The sequence below is a fragment of the Phascolarctos cinereus genome, unplaced genomic scaffold (assembly GCF_003287225.1).
Source record: "Phascolarctos cinereus isolate Bilbo 61053 unplaced genomic scaffold, phaCin_HiC Scaffold_5;HRSCAF=322, whole genome shotgun sequence".
Classification (NCBI taxonomy): Eukaryota; Metazoa; Chordata; class Mammalia; order Diprotodontia; family Phascolarctidae; genus Phascolarctos; species Phascolarctos cinereus.
In genome coordinates this window covers 346711820-346726257 of record NW_027555958.1, presented here as the reverse complement: position 1 = coordinate 346726257, position 14438 = coordinate 346711820, and the positions used below count along the sequence as shown (strand labels likewise).

Genomic DNA, 14438 nt, shown 5'->3' with positions numbered 1-14438 from the left:
GACCAGAAGCTCTTGTTTGGTCCCTTGGTCCTGTGAATGGGGAACAAGGGAGGGAGGGGAAGGGATAGGAAGGTCTGACTGAAGCAAGAAGAGCTGCCTGTGTAGTGGTCCTTAAGGACCAAGAAGAGATACCTTCCAGTCTCTGTAGAGGTAGTAGCCTTTTTGCTGACATAGCACCAAGGTGAGCTCTTCTGAACTTCCTCGCAGAGAGAGGAAGGAATTTCTCTCCCTTCCTCTACCGTAACGGCAATTATTGTGGCTCTCTGTACAATGTAGCAAAAACATGTGCAAGCCTGAGATCAAATTTTAAGTCTTGTATCCTCTCCTGCTTTATACTTCTTTCTTAGAGCACAGATGACTGAACAGTGATCCTGAAGAGTAGATATTCCCAGCTATGATGGCGACTTCTTTTACTGGAGAGGTGCAGAGGTGTTGAATTAGGTTCTAATTGCCCAATGGGTAGTTGTTCCCTCTAACTCCACCTTTTTCATGGGAGAAAATTACTCTTGACAGAAAGATGAGCCATAAATGCTTGGATGTCACCAAATATGGCAGTTGCCCCTAGTCAGCATTTCCACAGAGTATTAAGTATCAACTTCCTGGGAGCAAAGACAACTTTATAGAACTGCTGTTTCACCTTCCCTTTAGATCTGAGGAGCTCACAAATCACTATATCTTGAAAGTTGCAGGAATGACCTCCCTTTGGGCAGTCAGCACCCAACTATGGGACTCCTAAAATTTCAAGCTCACAAGGTAGCAACCAAGACTGGAGATATATATTTCTGAGGGTGGTTATTTGTGACCTGGGCTCAGGGAAATAAATAATAAATAGAAAAGGCAAAGACTTGAGCTTCATCTCTGACTTACCTAGGCAAGCACATGTTTTCACTGCCATCTGCATGCAGTTGCCAATGTTGCTGGGATGGAGACAGAGAGAGAGTAGTCCCCCTGCATCTCTCTTCTGGAAGTTCAGGAGCTTACAGTGCCAATAAAAATACTGAAAAGACACTTGCTTACTATCATCCTGGATTCTCTGCTCTTTGGGGTTTTGCAACACTACTCTCTCGTAGTTGTCTTTCTACCTATCTGACTGCTCCTTCTTTGCTAGTTTCCTTTGCTAGTTCATCGTCTGTATTGTACCCACTATCAGTACTCCCCAAGTGTCTGTCATACACTCTTTCTCAGTCACCTCAGAAGCTAACATGGGAGCTGATAGCATCTCTGTGTCAATGCCTCCAGCATCTACAAATCCTGCTCCAGTCTGTCTTCTCCAAGTAGCAATCCTACCTCACTGTTTTTTGTTAGACATTTCAAACCGGATATATTGGTGATATCTCAGCATATTGAAAACAGAGCTCATCTTTCTTTCAAAACCTAACCCTATTCCAAACTTACCCAATTTCTGTCAAAGTACCACCTTGCACCTAGTTTACCAGATTCAAAAACTTGGCATTATCTTTGAGTCTTTATTCTCCCTCACTGAACATAGTCGTTTCCGAGGTCTTGCCATTCCTGTTCCTACATTCAGATCCAACCCTGTCTTTCTACTCAAATAGCTCTCCTGGGTTATTAGAACTGCCTCCTACTTGGTCCCAGTATAATACTTATTGACTGGTTGAATTTGTATAAATGCAAGTTTTATTTATTTTTGTTTAATTTACACAATGATCATTAATTTACATTGTTAGAAAAAATGTTTTTGATGAGTAGAATCTAAATTTGTCATATGTTCAACTTTCAACAAGAATCACAATATATACATATACTATGCTTGTGAAGGTGTTGATAATTGATCACATATTTTACATGTAAAAGTTTTGCATAGTTAATTCTGAATATGTTGCTGTTAAAAATTGACTAATGAAATCACAATATTATCTATTGTTAATTATAATGATATACTTCTTCAGTATGAGATTGAACAGATTTTACAAAATGTTGATTGTTTAAATTACTAAAAATACCACAAATGTTATGAGTTTAAAATATGAAAAATAAAATGTTTTCCTTTTCTTGACTTTAGAATACTATTTAAAGACAAAGATCGGAATTGGGAAGAAATAGAGACAAAGTTACGAGCTGAAAGTGAAGTTCCTATTGTGAAAACTTCAAGCATGGTATGGGAGCCCTTTCCTGAGGGGGGAACATGTTAGACATGTCATAAGTCAGAGATTACTTTTAATTTAAAAATTTTTACGAGAATTTATGGGGAAGGTTTACAGTAAATTTATTAGGATGGGTTTTTTCCACAAGCTGTCCCATTGAAGTTCAAATATTGATAGTTTCAGGATATGGAGAAGGAAAGTCTTTGGGGCTTCTCATTATTATATAGTGAACAGCAAGAAGTCAGCGAGAATAGAGAGAGTACTTATTGCCCTTTACATGGTTAATGGAATTGAAATGTCTTTTTTGAGAGCTTGGCAGTTCTTACATACAGTCAGAGATTTACCCTAATCTCGAGGTCTCCACCATATATCCACTTTCCTTACAAAAATTCTTAGAGGGGCAGCTAGGTAGTACAGTGGATAGAGCACCAGCCCTGGACTCGGGAGGATCTGAGTTCAAATCTGGCCTCAGACACAAAATACTCACTAACTGTGTGACCCTGGGCAAGTCACTTAACCCCACTGCCTAGCCAAAAAAAAAAATTTATTAGATACAAGCAACACACATGGATAAAATTGTTATAAAGTTGGTCAAAATCCCATTTGACAAAGTGCTCTTCAGTGTGTGTTTATCATCTTCCTTCCTCATTGTTAAACTAAAGAAAATTTTAGCATGAGGTTTTGGTGTTTTTTTGTTTGTTTCGTTTTTAATTTAAAACCTTTAAATAGAGCCATACTTTCTGGATTTTCATAATTCTTTTTGCTGTTAACATTTATATGGTACCATATGATGTAAAGTGTACCAGGAGAATAAGATCCATATCTATATTTCTGATACAATTTTCATGTCAATTAAGAAATGCTAATTTTGGTATTTTTCTTTTCAGGAGATTTCTTCTATTTTACAGGAGCTGAAAAGAGTTGAAAAGCAGTTACAAGGTAGACACATTTCTAAATTGCCTTTAAGGGAAAAAAGTGATTGTGCTGGAAGTTTTCTTGAGACAGTTGGGATTTTTTTTAATGTTAAGATATTATTTCTTAAACTTTGCTAAATATTTAGCTAGAAATTAGAAATGTAGAGTCCTGCATATAAAAATCCTAAAAAGTACTTTGAAATCAGAGTAGCATACATGAATTTGAAACTAATTGGAAGTCAAATTTTCCACCATTCTTAGTAAAAAATTCATATGGGATTTACATTATCAGTTCATTCACACAAGTACTATCAAGTGTTTATATATTTACATGAAAGTATTTTTTCCTGGATTTTTATTTACTATTTGTAGGTAAGCTATATACATTTATTTTTAAATTTCATTTTATATCGCAACTGTATTTTGAAAATTCTTTGGATGTAATCCATGCTATCACAATTTTACATAATAATAATAAAGCAAGAGTCTGAGTATGCAAAGTAGACATTTGTCTATGACTCATTATCCAATAGAGCATTTATATTAGTGCGTCTCACACATTTCCCAAAGGCCTGTGCTGGGGAAGATGGGGGACAGCAAGAGAAAAAGCAAGCCAGTAGATCAGTGAGATCATAGATCCAATTCCTCTCCCTGTTTTTAAAGTTAGAAAATTCCTTTCATAATACATACATCCTATATTTATTTTGTAATGTCATCTTGCATGTGCTACAGTGGGAGGCTCCAGTGGGCAGTAATGCATAGGAAAGTGCACTTTTTGAATATAGGGAGATATAGTTTGCAAACTTTCTTCGTGGTACACAGATATCTCACTCTTCAGCCTTCAATTGCTTCTTGTTCATAGTGGAGTAAAAAGGAGTAATAGGAGAGAAGTGCTCTTGGCATTCAGTGTAGAGGTCCAAAAAAGTTTCACGTGCTTTCTGAAATGTCCCATGGTGTTGGACGTATGCATACTTTAATGGAGACAATTAACAATCAGGCTGGGGTTCAGAAGAAAAAGGAGCACAAATATGGAGGTGGTACATGCAAAAAACGCATCATCAGAAATAATGAAGAATAGGTCTGTTTCTAATGTTGGAAGTGTCTATGAACTTGATCAACAGTCTAAGCATAAACACTACCAAGTGTGAAATGAGATTATCCAAATGATAGAAGATAATTTTTAGTTATCTAATTTTTGTGGCATGTATAAATAACTTAAACATTTTTTCCTCAACTGCAATTTTTTCCAGTGATCAATGCTATGATTGACCCAGATGGAACTTTGGAAGCTTTGAACAGCTTGGGATTCCCCAGTGCTGTCTTACCAGCCCAGCCAAAACAGAAGTCTAGTCCTGGGAATAACCATGAAGGCCCTGCTCAGACCTCACCCCCTTGCCAGCCAGAAGCTAGGGCTCTTCGTCCCACTGACATCTCCGTCTCAGCTGAATTTGACAATGTGGAATCCGAAGCTGATTTCAGTATACATTTCAATAGATTCAACCCAGAAGGGGAAGAGGAGGATGTCACTGTACATGAATGACTTATTCTTTATTGTTTTTTAAAATTACTTAAATGTGGAATGCCTAGGGATATTGAAAGGGTCACGATGTTGATTTATACAAAGCGAAGTAGCTTGGTCAGCTGCAATGTGGTCACACTTGTTTTCTTTATTGGGGATTCTTGGACTGTCACGATAATCCCTTCAGAACCATTAAGATAGCCATCAATAGAAGGGAGGAAAAGTGAGTTCATGGCAGCTTTGCCCTTGGTGGTTATTGTGTGCTTTGCAAATAGAATTAAAACTGCAGCTTTCCCTTCTTAGACCTTGGTTGTTTTTACTTTTTTTTTTTTCTTAAGCCCTGTTGTGACCTGCAAGCAGACTTCCATCCAACAGATCTGAAACCCCAAGTCTCCCGTGCCAAGCTACCCTCTGAAATGGACTTTTCTTCAGTTTGTACAGATTTCTTAAACAGTTATATTTGTTTCTGAATATTAGGATTTATATTAGGATACAATACCTTTGGGTACAATGACACATTACTGTTCACAGTAAGACAGACATTACAATGCTTTCATTCTTCTGTCCTGAGCTTTTCCAACAGTTACGTGATTTATATAACTTGGTTGCTACGTAAATTGTCCTGAGATTTACAAAGTTAACTATTATGTTTGCACTAAGAATTTGCTGGGAGTGGTAGGTGGACACGTCTATATATCCATAAGGACTACCAGTCTTTTTATGTACATAGGTAATACTGTATTTGTTTTAACCCACAGTGTTTCACTCCACTTTCTGAAAGCTCAATTTGGCACTTTTTCTTTTTCTCTTCTTTTAAAAATGAAAGTAGAAAGATTTCATCATCCATTTCAGTCCAGCTGGCTATTGGAATGATAAAAACAAATTTAAACAGATAGGTGGAGTATATTTTTAAAGAGAAGAACATGTATATTGGTGCAAATAGGCTCTCTGGTGTTACCAAGTTTCTATGTGACGTTTTTAAAAATTTCTCTTGGAATGATCATGAGGTATAAAATTCTTCTTTAGGACTTGAAGAACCAATAGGAATAACTTAGCTGATCCATAGTCTCACTCCCAAGCACATAAATAGCTTCTGTATGTTTCCCTGTAGACTTGATAGTAAATCCCTGTCTCTGCTGTATACCTGTATAAGAACTTGGAAAGACAACTACTAACATAAGACTTTTGGCTAAAACCACTGAATAGAAAGTCTGTGAAAATATCCTATATAAAACTCATTTTCCTTTTGTTGTCCCAGTAAGGTAACATTTGGGTATGTTTAAAAAAATAAAGTAATTGACCTTGTATTTCCAGAACACTGTAATTTGGAGAAATATTAATTCTGTTAAATATAACTAGTAGGCTTGAATTTTCCCTGGATTATATCAGTCTCTAAAGGTTAAAAATACAATTTTTGCAGCTTTTATGAAATGGTCTTTAATATCTCAGCAATAATTCTATACTATAATTGTTTAAGAAAAATACTTGGTCTGTACATTTAAAAACTCAACAGGATTGCTGAAGTCTTGTAAAGTTGGACCAGGTAATAAAAATGCAAAAACCGTTTTTGTAGCAGTGTAAAAAAAAAAAACCTGTTGTATAATGGATCTCATATTTTTCTTTAAATCTAAAAATAAATAAAATATTCTTCATATAAAGCTAAATTCCCCACTCTATTCAAAGGAAGTCTCAAAACAGTTATAGAAAAAATGAAAGGAAGGATAGAAATAGTTCAAAAGAATAAGTAAAATGTTGAAACAGGGTCAGTCCACGTTAAAAAAAAAATTCAGCAAATTAATAACCATCATTCCTTCTTTTCCTCAGTGCCTGGGTACTGAATTTAACCATATGGAAGTGGAAGGTAAGGAGTTACTTAGAAAAATATTACTCTAGAATTGTCTCACAAGATTTTTTTCAAGAGTTTACACATTTTTGTTTGGTGACAAGCATTTGGCCTTTTACTATGTTATTATTTTGTATGAACACATTATTCTCCTTATTTATTTTTGTTACATTTATTACCTATGTTATTTTGTTATGCATTTACAGCTCCATTTTTAAATAAAGTGTTTCTGGAACTTTATGTAATGACTGTGTACATTTAATTTCTTGTGTCCTTTGGGGTTACTGATAACTTTAACTTATTATTAGACAAGGCTTAACAAAAAAACCATCTGAAAGCTTGTAATAGGATACTGTCACTGAAGCCCCATGTGTTTTGGAGTGCTTAAAGGAGAAAATAAACAGTAGCCAGTCACACTATAATAAAGACCATTTCTGATTTTCCATTTCATGCTTAGTTTAATATAGTGCCATATATACAGTGAGGAGGAGAAAGTAAGGCTGGTGACCTTGCATAGCCCTCCCTCACTCAAGTCAAAGTCAATTACAAGTCATGTCATCATCTCCCTGATGTCATGGTCCTCTTCAAGAATGAAGGATAAACACAAATATATACAATGGATTTTTTTTTTACTAATTTTAACTCATGGTCCTATTTCATGGATAGTTTTCATATTTTAAGAAATATCAATGGCACAAAGAATGTTGATTTCTATGAAAAAATTGTCCTTTCCTCTATAAAATCATGGTCTTATTAAACCTCAGCAATTTCTCTTCCATCTCATTTAGTTTCATCATGTCACTAAAATGCTGAAGTGTTACTTAACAAACATCTATAATGTCTCTCTCTACAAACCTATTGAATCAAGGCCAGACCTCTCAGCCTTGCATTCATAGTCCTTTATGATCTGCCCCGAACTCACATATTGTGCTTATTTGTCAATACAAGCCTTCCATTGCAATCAGTTTTCATTGATCTCACAGAAATTAAGTTCATTTATTTTTGTGTTTGTGTCAGTAATATCTAGAATAGTTCTGGCTCCATCATAGATGCTAAATAGTTATTGGTTGATTCATTCTTCTATGCCTTCTTTATATCAAAGTCCTATCTAAAATTCTGCAGAAGAACCACCTCTTCCACAAAAAACTTACGTGACTCTTATAGGCCATAGTCATCTTTATCTTCTCTGAACTTAGCCATTAAGTACTTGAATTAATACTGATGAGTTCTTCTCTTGTTATTTCCTATATACATTTTGCCTTCCCAACAAAATTGTAAGCTCCTTGAGGGCAAGACCTATGTATTTTTAAGAAGAATAATCCCAAAGCACCCCAATCAATCTAAACACATAGTAGGTACCCCCAAAAAAACTTCTTGAATTGATTTGAAATCTAGTAATAATCTCAAAGGAAAGCATTGTTTGCCTGTTAATTATCTCAAAAAATGGTCAGTAGATAGGGGGCATTTATTGAGGCATTTTCCCTGCTTAATAATAATTCAGACCTCCTAAAATCTGCAAGATGTTTTATAATTTTTAATATAGAAATTCAAATGTATACAACATGCCCAAGAGGGATGGTGGCATGGTGCATAAATATAGCTGGCAATGGGATTCAATAAGGCTCAGCTAAAAGCCTTTGACTGCAGTACATACACACAACGTTTCAGTGCCCTAGGCAACTTGTTTAAGTTGTGCTAGTTCTGAACTGCATTGGTAGAGCTGGTGGATACAAAACACAGGTTATGTCCAGTCCAAAAAACTCTAAATTATTGAGTCTGCTATAAGTTTTAATTTAGAGGATTATAAAGCACCCCTCAGTTTCACCAGGTTCTTTAAAAAGTCACAGAACTGTGAAGCTTCAAAAACAGGTAAATTTCTTCATTTTAAAGATAAGATTACAAGTCCGGAGAGCTTTAAGTGACTTCCGCAAATTCTTGTAAGCTAATTAATGTCAAAAGTCAGGATTAAAACTAAGATCTCAACTATAAGCACAGTATTTTTGTCACTGTTACCTTAAAAATACTTTAACTATATACAAACACTTATATACAAATACCTTTTAGAGTTTGACAAAACCAAAGTACATCTTTTTGAAATTTGATCTATATTTTAATAAAAAATGATCGTTTCTTTAAATCACAGATCTCCATAGCTAGAAGGACCTTAGAGATTAACTCTAAACTAAATAAGACTCTCCTTCACAAAACAGGTGGCAAATGGTTCTGTAGAATTTACTTGAAGACTTCAAGTGGGGAGGACCCACTCTGTCCTGGGAAACCCTTTCTGCTCAAGGGTGGTGCTAATTGTTGCTTTCCATGGAGAGAGTTTACCTCTAAAAAATATTTGTTTAAATGTAGACATTTAGGCCATCATCTAGGTAGCTTACTAAGTTTAGTAACTGTTTAATTCTGTGGTGAACTAAGATTGGTTTGTGCTCTCATCTGAGCACTACCTCTAGAATTAAATACCAGGAACCACTTATACCACTATAAATATGTTTTTAACTTGCAGAGAAACAAAATCTAATGTAGAAAAGACTTTCTGACCCGGCTGGTAGAAATAAAACTTTAAAAGATAAAAGTAAATTGTCACTTTTCAATGCCTCTGTCAAACTTTTCTGACTTACCTCTCAACCCTTTGCAATTTGACTTTCAATCTCATCTGTTAATTGAAACCTATCCCAAGTTATCAATGATTTCTGAATTGCCAGATCTGACAGTCTCATATGTGGTCTAATCCTTCTCAGCTTATCTGCTATATTTGACACTGTTGACCACCATCTCTTCCTAGATACTCTCTGCCTTCTGTGTTTTCATGATACTACTCTCTCCTGGTTCTTCTACCCCATCTGACTGCTCCTCAGCTTCCTTTCCTGGCTCATCATCCACGTTATACCCCCTAACGGTGAGTGTTCCTGAGGTTCTGCTCCAGTACTTCTTTTCTATATACTCTCTTGGTAATATCATCACTTCTTATGGGTTTATCATCTCTATGAAGATGACTCCCGCATCTACATATCCATCTCCTGTATCTACCCTGAACTTCAGTGCAGATCATCAGTTACCTAATGGACATTTCAAACTAGATGTCCCACGTTCATCTTAAACACAATACATCAAAAATTGAAACCATTATTATTTTCCCCAAAACCTTTGCTGATCTCCCCAGCTGCTAGTGCCCTCTCTCCCAAGCTACCTTGTATTTAACTAATTTACATATAATCTCCCCCCCCATTAAACTGGGCTCATTGCAAGTAGGAATTATTTCATTTTTTGGTACTCATACAGCACCTACCACAGTGTCTGAAGCATAGAAGGATCTTAATAAATATAACTCCAGCCCACATTTGAGCTCTTCCTCTCCGAATTATTTTATTTTAGTACCTCACAGCTATTCAAGTATTTAGTTGTTCTCTAATTGCGTTATGTAAGGACAGGAAATTGATGTTACAGCACTTTTAGCTTCAGTCCTCACTTAATAGTGTTCTCTACCTTTCATGTCCTATGAATATAGATCTTGGCCTCATTTCACAGTTAAGGGTCGGAAAGAGTTAAATAATTGACAGAAATTTTTTAAAAGCTAATTAAGTCTTAAAACAATCCTCTTCCCTCAAGGTTTAGCTAACCCTAACCCAGGGGTAAGGAACCTGCAGCCTGGAGGCCACATGTAGCCTTCTAGGTCCTAGGGTGTGGCCTTTGACTGGGTCCAAGTTTTACAGAACAAATCCTTTTATTAAGGAGATTTGTTCTGTGAAGTTTGGATTCAAAGGACTGCACTTGAGGACCTAGAGGGCCACATGTGGTCTTGAGGCTGCAGGTTCCTTACCCCTGCCCTAACCCTTTGGAAAACTTTTTCCATTCCCAGCCACACCTTCCTCCAGCTATAGTGTTCTCTCTTCCTCAGACTTTTCTAAAATGCATTGTTTATGTCTCTTTGGCCTCATGGCACTTGACCTTGAATCTGTACAAATATCTACCTACACTCTTCCCTCCCACCCATAATTCTAGATTAAGCTTCTTGGAGGCAGGGACTTTTTATGTTCGTGTCCCATGTGTGTCTTATGTGGTGCTTTGCCAGGGGTGTGCTGGTAAATATTTAACCACGGCCTTTCCAAAACTGCATAACATACTTTTAAATTTAATCTTCATTTTTACCTTTTTTTTTTTATGAGGCAGTTGTGGTTAAGTGACCTGCTCAGAGTCACACAGCCAGTGAGTGTTATGTGTCTGAAACCGGATTTGAACTCAGGTCATCCTGACTCCAGGGCTGGTGCTCTATCCACTGTACCACCTAGCCGTCTCCATTTTTAACATTTTTTGCCATTACTTACTAAGCCTAAACAATCAACCAAACAAGAAAGTAAGCCCTGATTTGTAGCATTTGCTGATTTCTGGGGTATAAATGCTTACACTGAAAATGTAACAGTCACCCTACAGTAGGAAGTTAGAACTGTGATTTCGGTGGTATAAGGAACTTCCAGAAGAGGAAATGCAAGTGGGAAACTTCCCTGTAACTTTATAGTGTCAGAGAGCTCCCTAAAGCACTGAGAGTTTGTGTGACTTGCCCAGGGTCACTGTCAGTATGTGTCAAAGAAGGGACTTGAATGAGGTATTCAAGGCAAGCTCTCTATCTGGTATAGTGGAAGAGAACTGTCTTTGGAGTACGAGGACTGGATTAAAATACCATTTCAAACATTTACTACCTGTATTACCTTGGGCTAGTCACTTAATATTCCTAGTTTTTTCATCTGTAGAAGGAGAAGCTTGAAATAGATGACCTTTAAGGATCCCTTCCAGCTCAAGATCTGTGATCCACTGTTCTTGTAGCCCATTGTAGGCTCTTCCATATTTGTTGAACTGAATGTATATTATCTCTGTCTTGAACACATTAGTTTTTCAATAAATATCTTCTGAACAGATGAAGGTATGTTCTGTCTTTCCACTTAGATTGTAAAGTCCTTAAAAGTAAGGACTATGTCTTTCACCATTTAAAAAACAATCCCCCCATGTTATCTAACACAGGTGTTTGGCACATACACAGGTATTCAAGAAATATTTGTTAAGCTGATTGAGTGTTGCCCACCATAGACCACCAATATCTCTGCACAGCATTTCATCTAGAAGAACTGTTAGGTCAAAAAACAAATCATAGAAACAAGAATTTCATTAAAGAGGACAACAATGAAATAACATACCAAAATATTTAGAATGTAGCCAAAGTATTCTTTATGGGAGAATTTATATTTCTAAACACTTTCATTAACAAAAGAGAAACAATAGACCAATAAATTGGATATGCAACCTTAAAAACTAGAAAAACAATAAATTAAAAACCACAGTTGACACCAAAACTGAAATCCTGAAAATATTAACAAAACTGAAAGTCTCTCCAAAATTAATTAACAAATAAAACTAGTGGGTTTTTCGAGAGGGGAAAGGGAAGAACAATAAAATAGATAAATCCTTAGCTAATTTGATTTTTAAAAGAAAAAGAAAAACTATGTTACCAGTTTCAAAAAATGAAAAATAAACTCACAGCTAATGAAGAAATTAAGGAAATTATATGAAACTATTTTGCTCAATTATTTGCCAATAAAACAGACAATTTAAATGTGAATGTTTACAAAAATATAACGAGCAGATTAACAGAACAAGAAATAGAGGACTTGAATGACTTAACCTCAGAAAAAAGAAAATGAAGAAACCTTAAATCAGGTCCCAAATTAAAAAAAAAAAAGAAGCTGCTTAAGACTAGATGGTTTCCCAAGTGAATACAATGAAATATTTTAAGGACTTCTTGCAAAAATAGCAAAAGAAGGGATCCTGCCAAATTCCTTCTAATACACAAATATGATCTTGATACCTAAATCAGAGTCAAAACAGAAAAATATAGACCAATATCCATAACAAAGTGATACAAAAAAACACAAACAAAATATTAGCAAGGAAGCTATAGGAACAAATCACAAAGATTATACACCATCATTAAGTTGGTTTTATGCCAGGAATGAAGAGAGAGCATAAAGGTAATTAAGAAGGAGAACGTTGTTGAGAAGAACAACAAAAATCATGAGATTATATCGACTGATATAGAATAGGCTTTTGACATAATACAATATTTATTTTTGTAAAAAACAACCAAAGATACACTAGAAAACATAGGAATAAATTAATCTTAACATGGCCAATTATTATATATATATATATATATATATATATATATATATATATATGTATGTATGTATGTATGTATATATATCAAGAGCTAGCATTACATACAATGGGAATAAGCTAGAGTCCTTTCCACTGAGATCAGGGGTGAAGTTAATGCTGTTCATTGTCACCACTTCTATTTAATATACTACTAGAAATGTTAGCTATAGCAATAGACAAGAAAAAGAAGCTGAGGAAATAAGTATTGACAAAGAAGAAACACTAGTTATTTTTTGCAGATTATATCATGGTGTTTGTAGAGAGAACTCTAGAAAATAAACTAAAAATAAACGGATCTCAAGAGCTCTATATAGTCATTTGATTTCATTTTGGCTTTGTTCTTAGTCTCTACTCAGTATAACCCTCTGTTCAGAACATCAAAAAGTAATCTTTAAAAAAAAACACTAAAAATCATTTTGCATTTTAAAATCCACCTTTTCCCCCTCCTCAATTACTTTTCTGGATAAAGCTAGATAAAGCTTTGTTCAAAAGAATATTTTAACAGACAATTTTTGGGAAGTCTGATTGTAATTTCAGCTGTGTGAAGATGTTTTAGAGAGTTACCTGGAGGACTGAGAGATTAAGTAATTTCATCAGGTAATCCAACAGCAAGTATGTGTCAGATATGACACAGGGGTCATACAAGTCTTTCTGAAGAGGTGAAGGGAATAAACATTTATACAGCCTCTACTCTATGTAAGGCAATGTGCTAAGCATTTGTTGTTGTTGCTGATGTTGTTTGTTTTTGTTTTACAAATGTTACCTCATCTGATCTTCACAACAACCTGGAATAGTAGGTGCTATTATCGCCATCTTATAGTTGAGGAAACTGAGGCAGACTGAGGTTAAGTGACTTGCCCAGGGTAACACAGCTAATAAGCTTCCAAGATCAAATTTGAACTCAGGTCTTCCTGACTCCAGACCCATTGTACCACCTAACTGCCTGATTCCAACACCTGCTCTCTTTTCACCACTTTGAGGCACCTCTCTACATACATCATGATTTTAAAGACCTTTCAAAAAGTGTGTTGGGGTCCAGACCTGTTTTTGTTGATATAGGGAACTCCCAGTGGGGAAATGCCTTGTAGCCAGGCAGATTGAGAAACTTCTTGACAATTTATAATCTTAGAGAGTTGTCTAGAGCACTATTAGAAGAGGAACCTGAAACTGGAGAAGTTAAAGAAGAGGAAACTAAAACCCTGGGAAATTCTATCCTTTGTTTATGCCAGGTAGTAAGCAACAGAGCAGAGACTGGAACCTAGGTTCTCCAACCCCAGATTCAGCATGTTTTTCACGACCCATAGACATTGGGGTAGGGAATTAGACCTGTGATTTCATTGGTATGAGGACCTCTCAGGTAAAGAAACTCACTCTGCCAATGCAGGTCAGCACCTTTTCTACAAACTATAGTCTTGTAGACCTGCTTAGAACACTGAGAAGTTAAGGGACTACCCAGGGTCACACAGACATGGTGGAACAGAGATGAGACTTGAACTCAGGCTGGTTTGGTATCTGCTATGTCATGTTGTATCTCAAGCTACTTCTACTATTACTAGTATTAATAATAAATTTATTTATCAAAGGGTAATTAATTAAATTTATTGATTAAACATATTAAATAATTTCTTAATATTTAATTAATGTTCATTTATTGAATAAGCTATTGCTTAAATAATGGCAATTATTTCATTAATAGATTTGCTAATATTTAATTATTTCAGGGTAGTTAATTTCCCCATTTTGTTATTGTTATATAATTGTTATCATATTATATATATTATTATATAATATATTCCCAACTTAATTTCATTTCAGGGTAGCTATGGGGACTCTGGACAAGTCAC

At 35.5% G+C, this 14438-nt stretch overlaps 1 protein-coding gene across 1 annotated transcript in view; it reads left to right on the top strand.

The window, feature by feature from the left end:
* The window catches only part of CEP170 (centrosomal protein 170), a 182595-nt gene extending 175974 nt beyond the window's left edge, over positions 1–6621 (top strand). Inside the window, 3 exon segments of the mRNA XM_078156262.1 lie at positions 2024–2117; positions 2993–3044; positions 4270–6621. Of these exon segments, the coding sequence (XP_078012388.1) occupies positions 2024–2117; positions 2993–3044; positions 4270–4559 (436 nt within the window). The 3' untranslated portion in view covers positions 4560–6621.
* The last annotated feature ends 7817 nt before the right edge of the window (positions 6622–14438 follow it).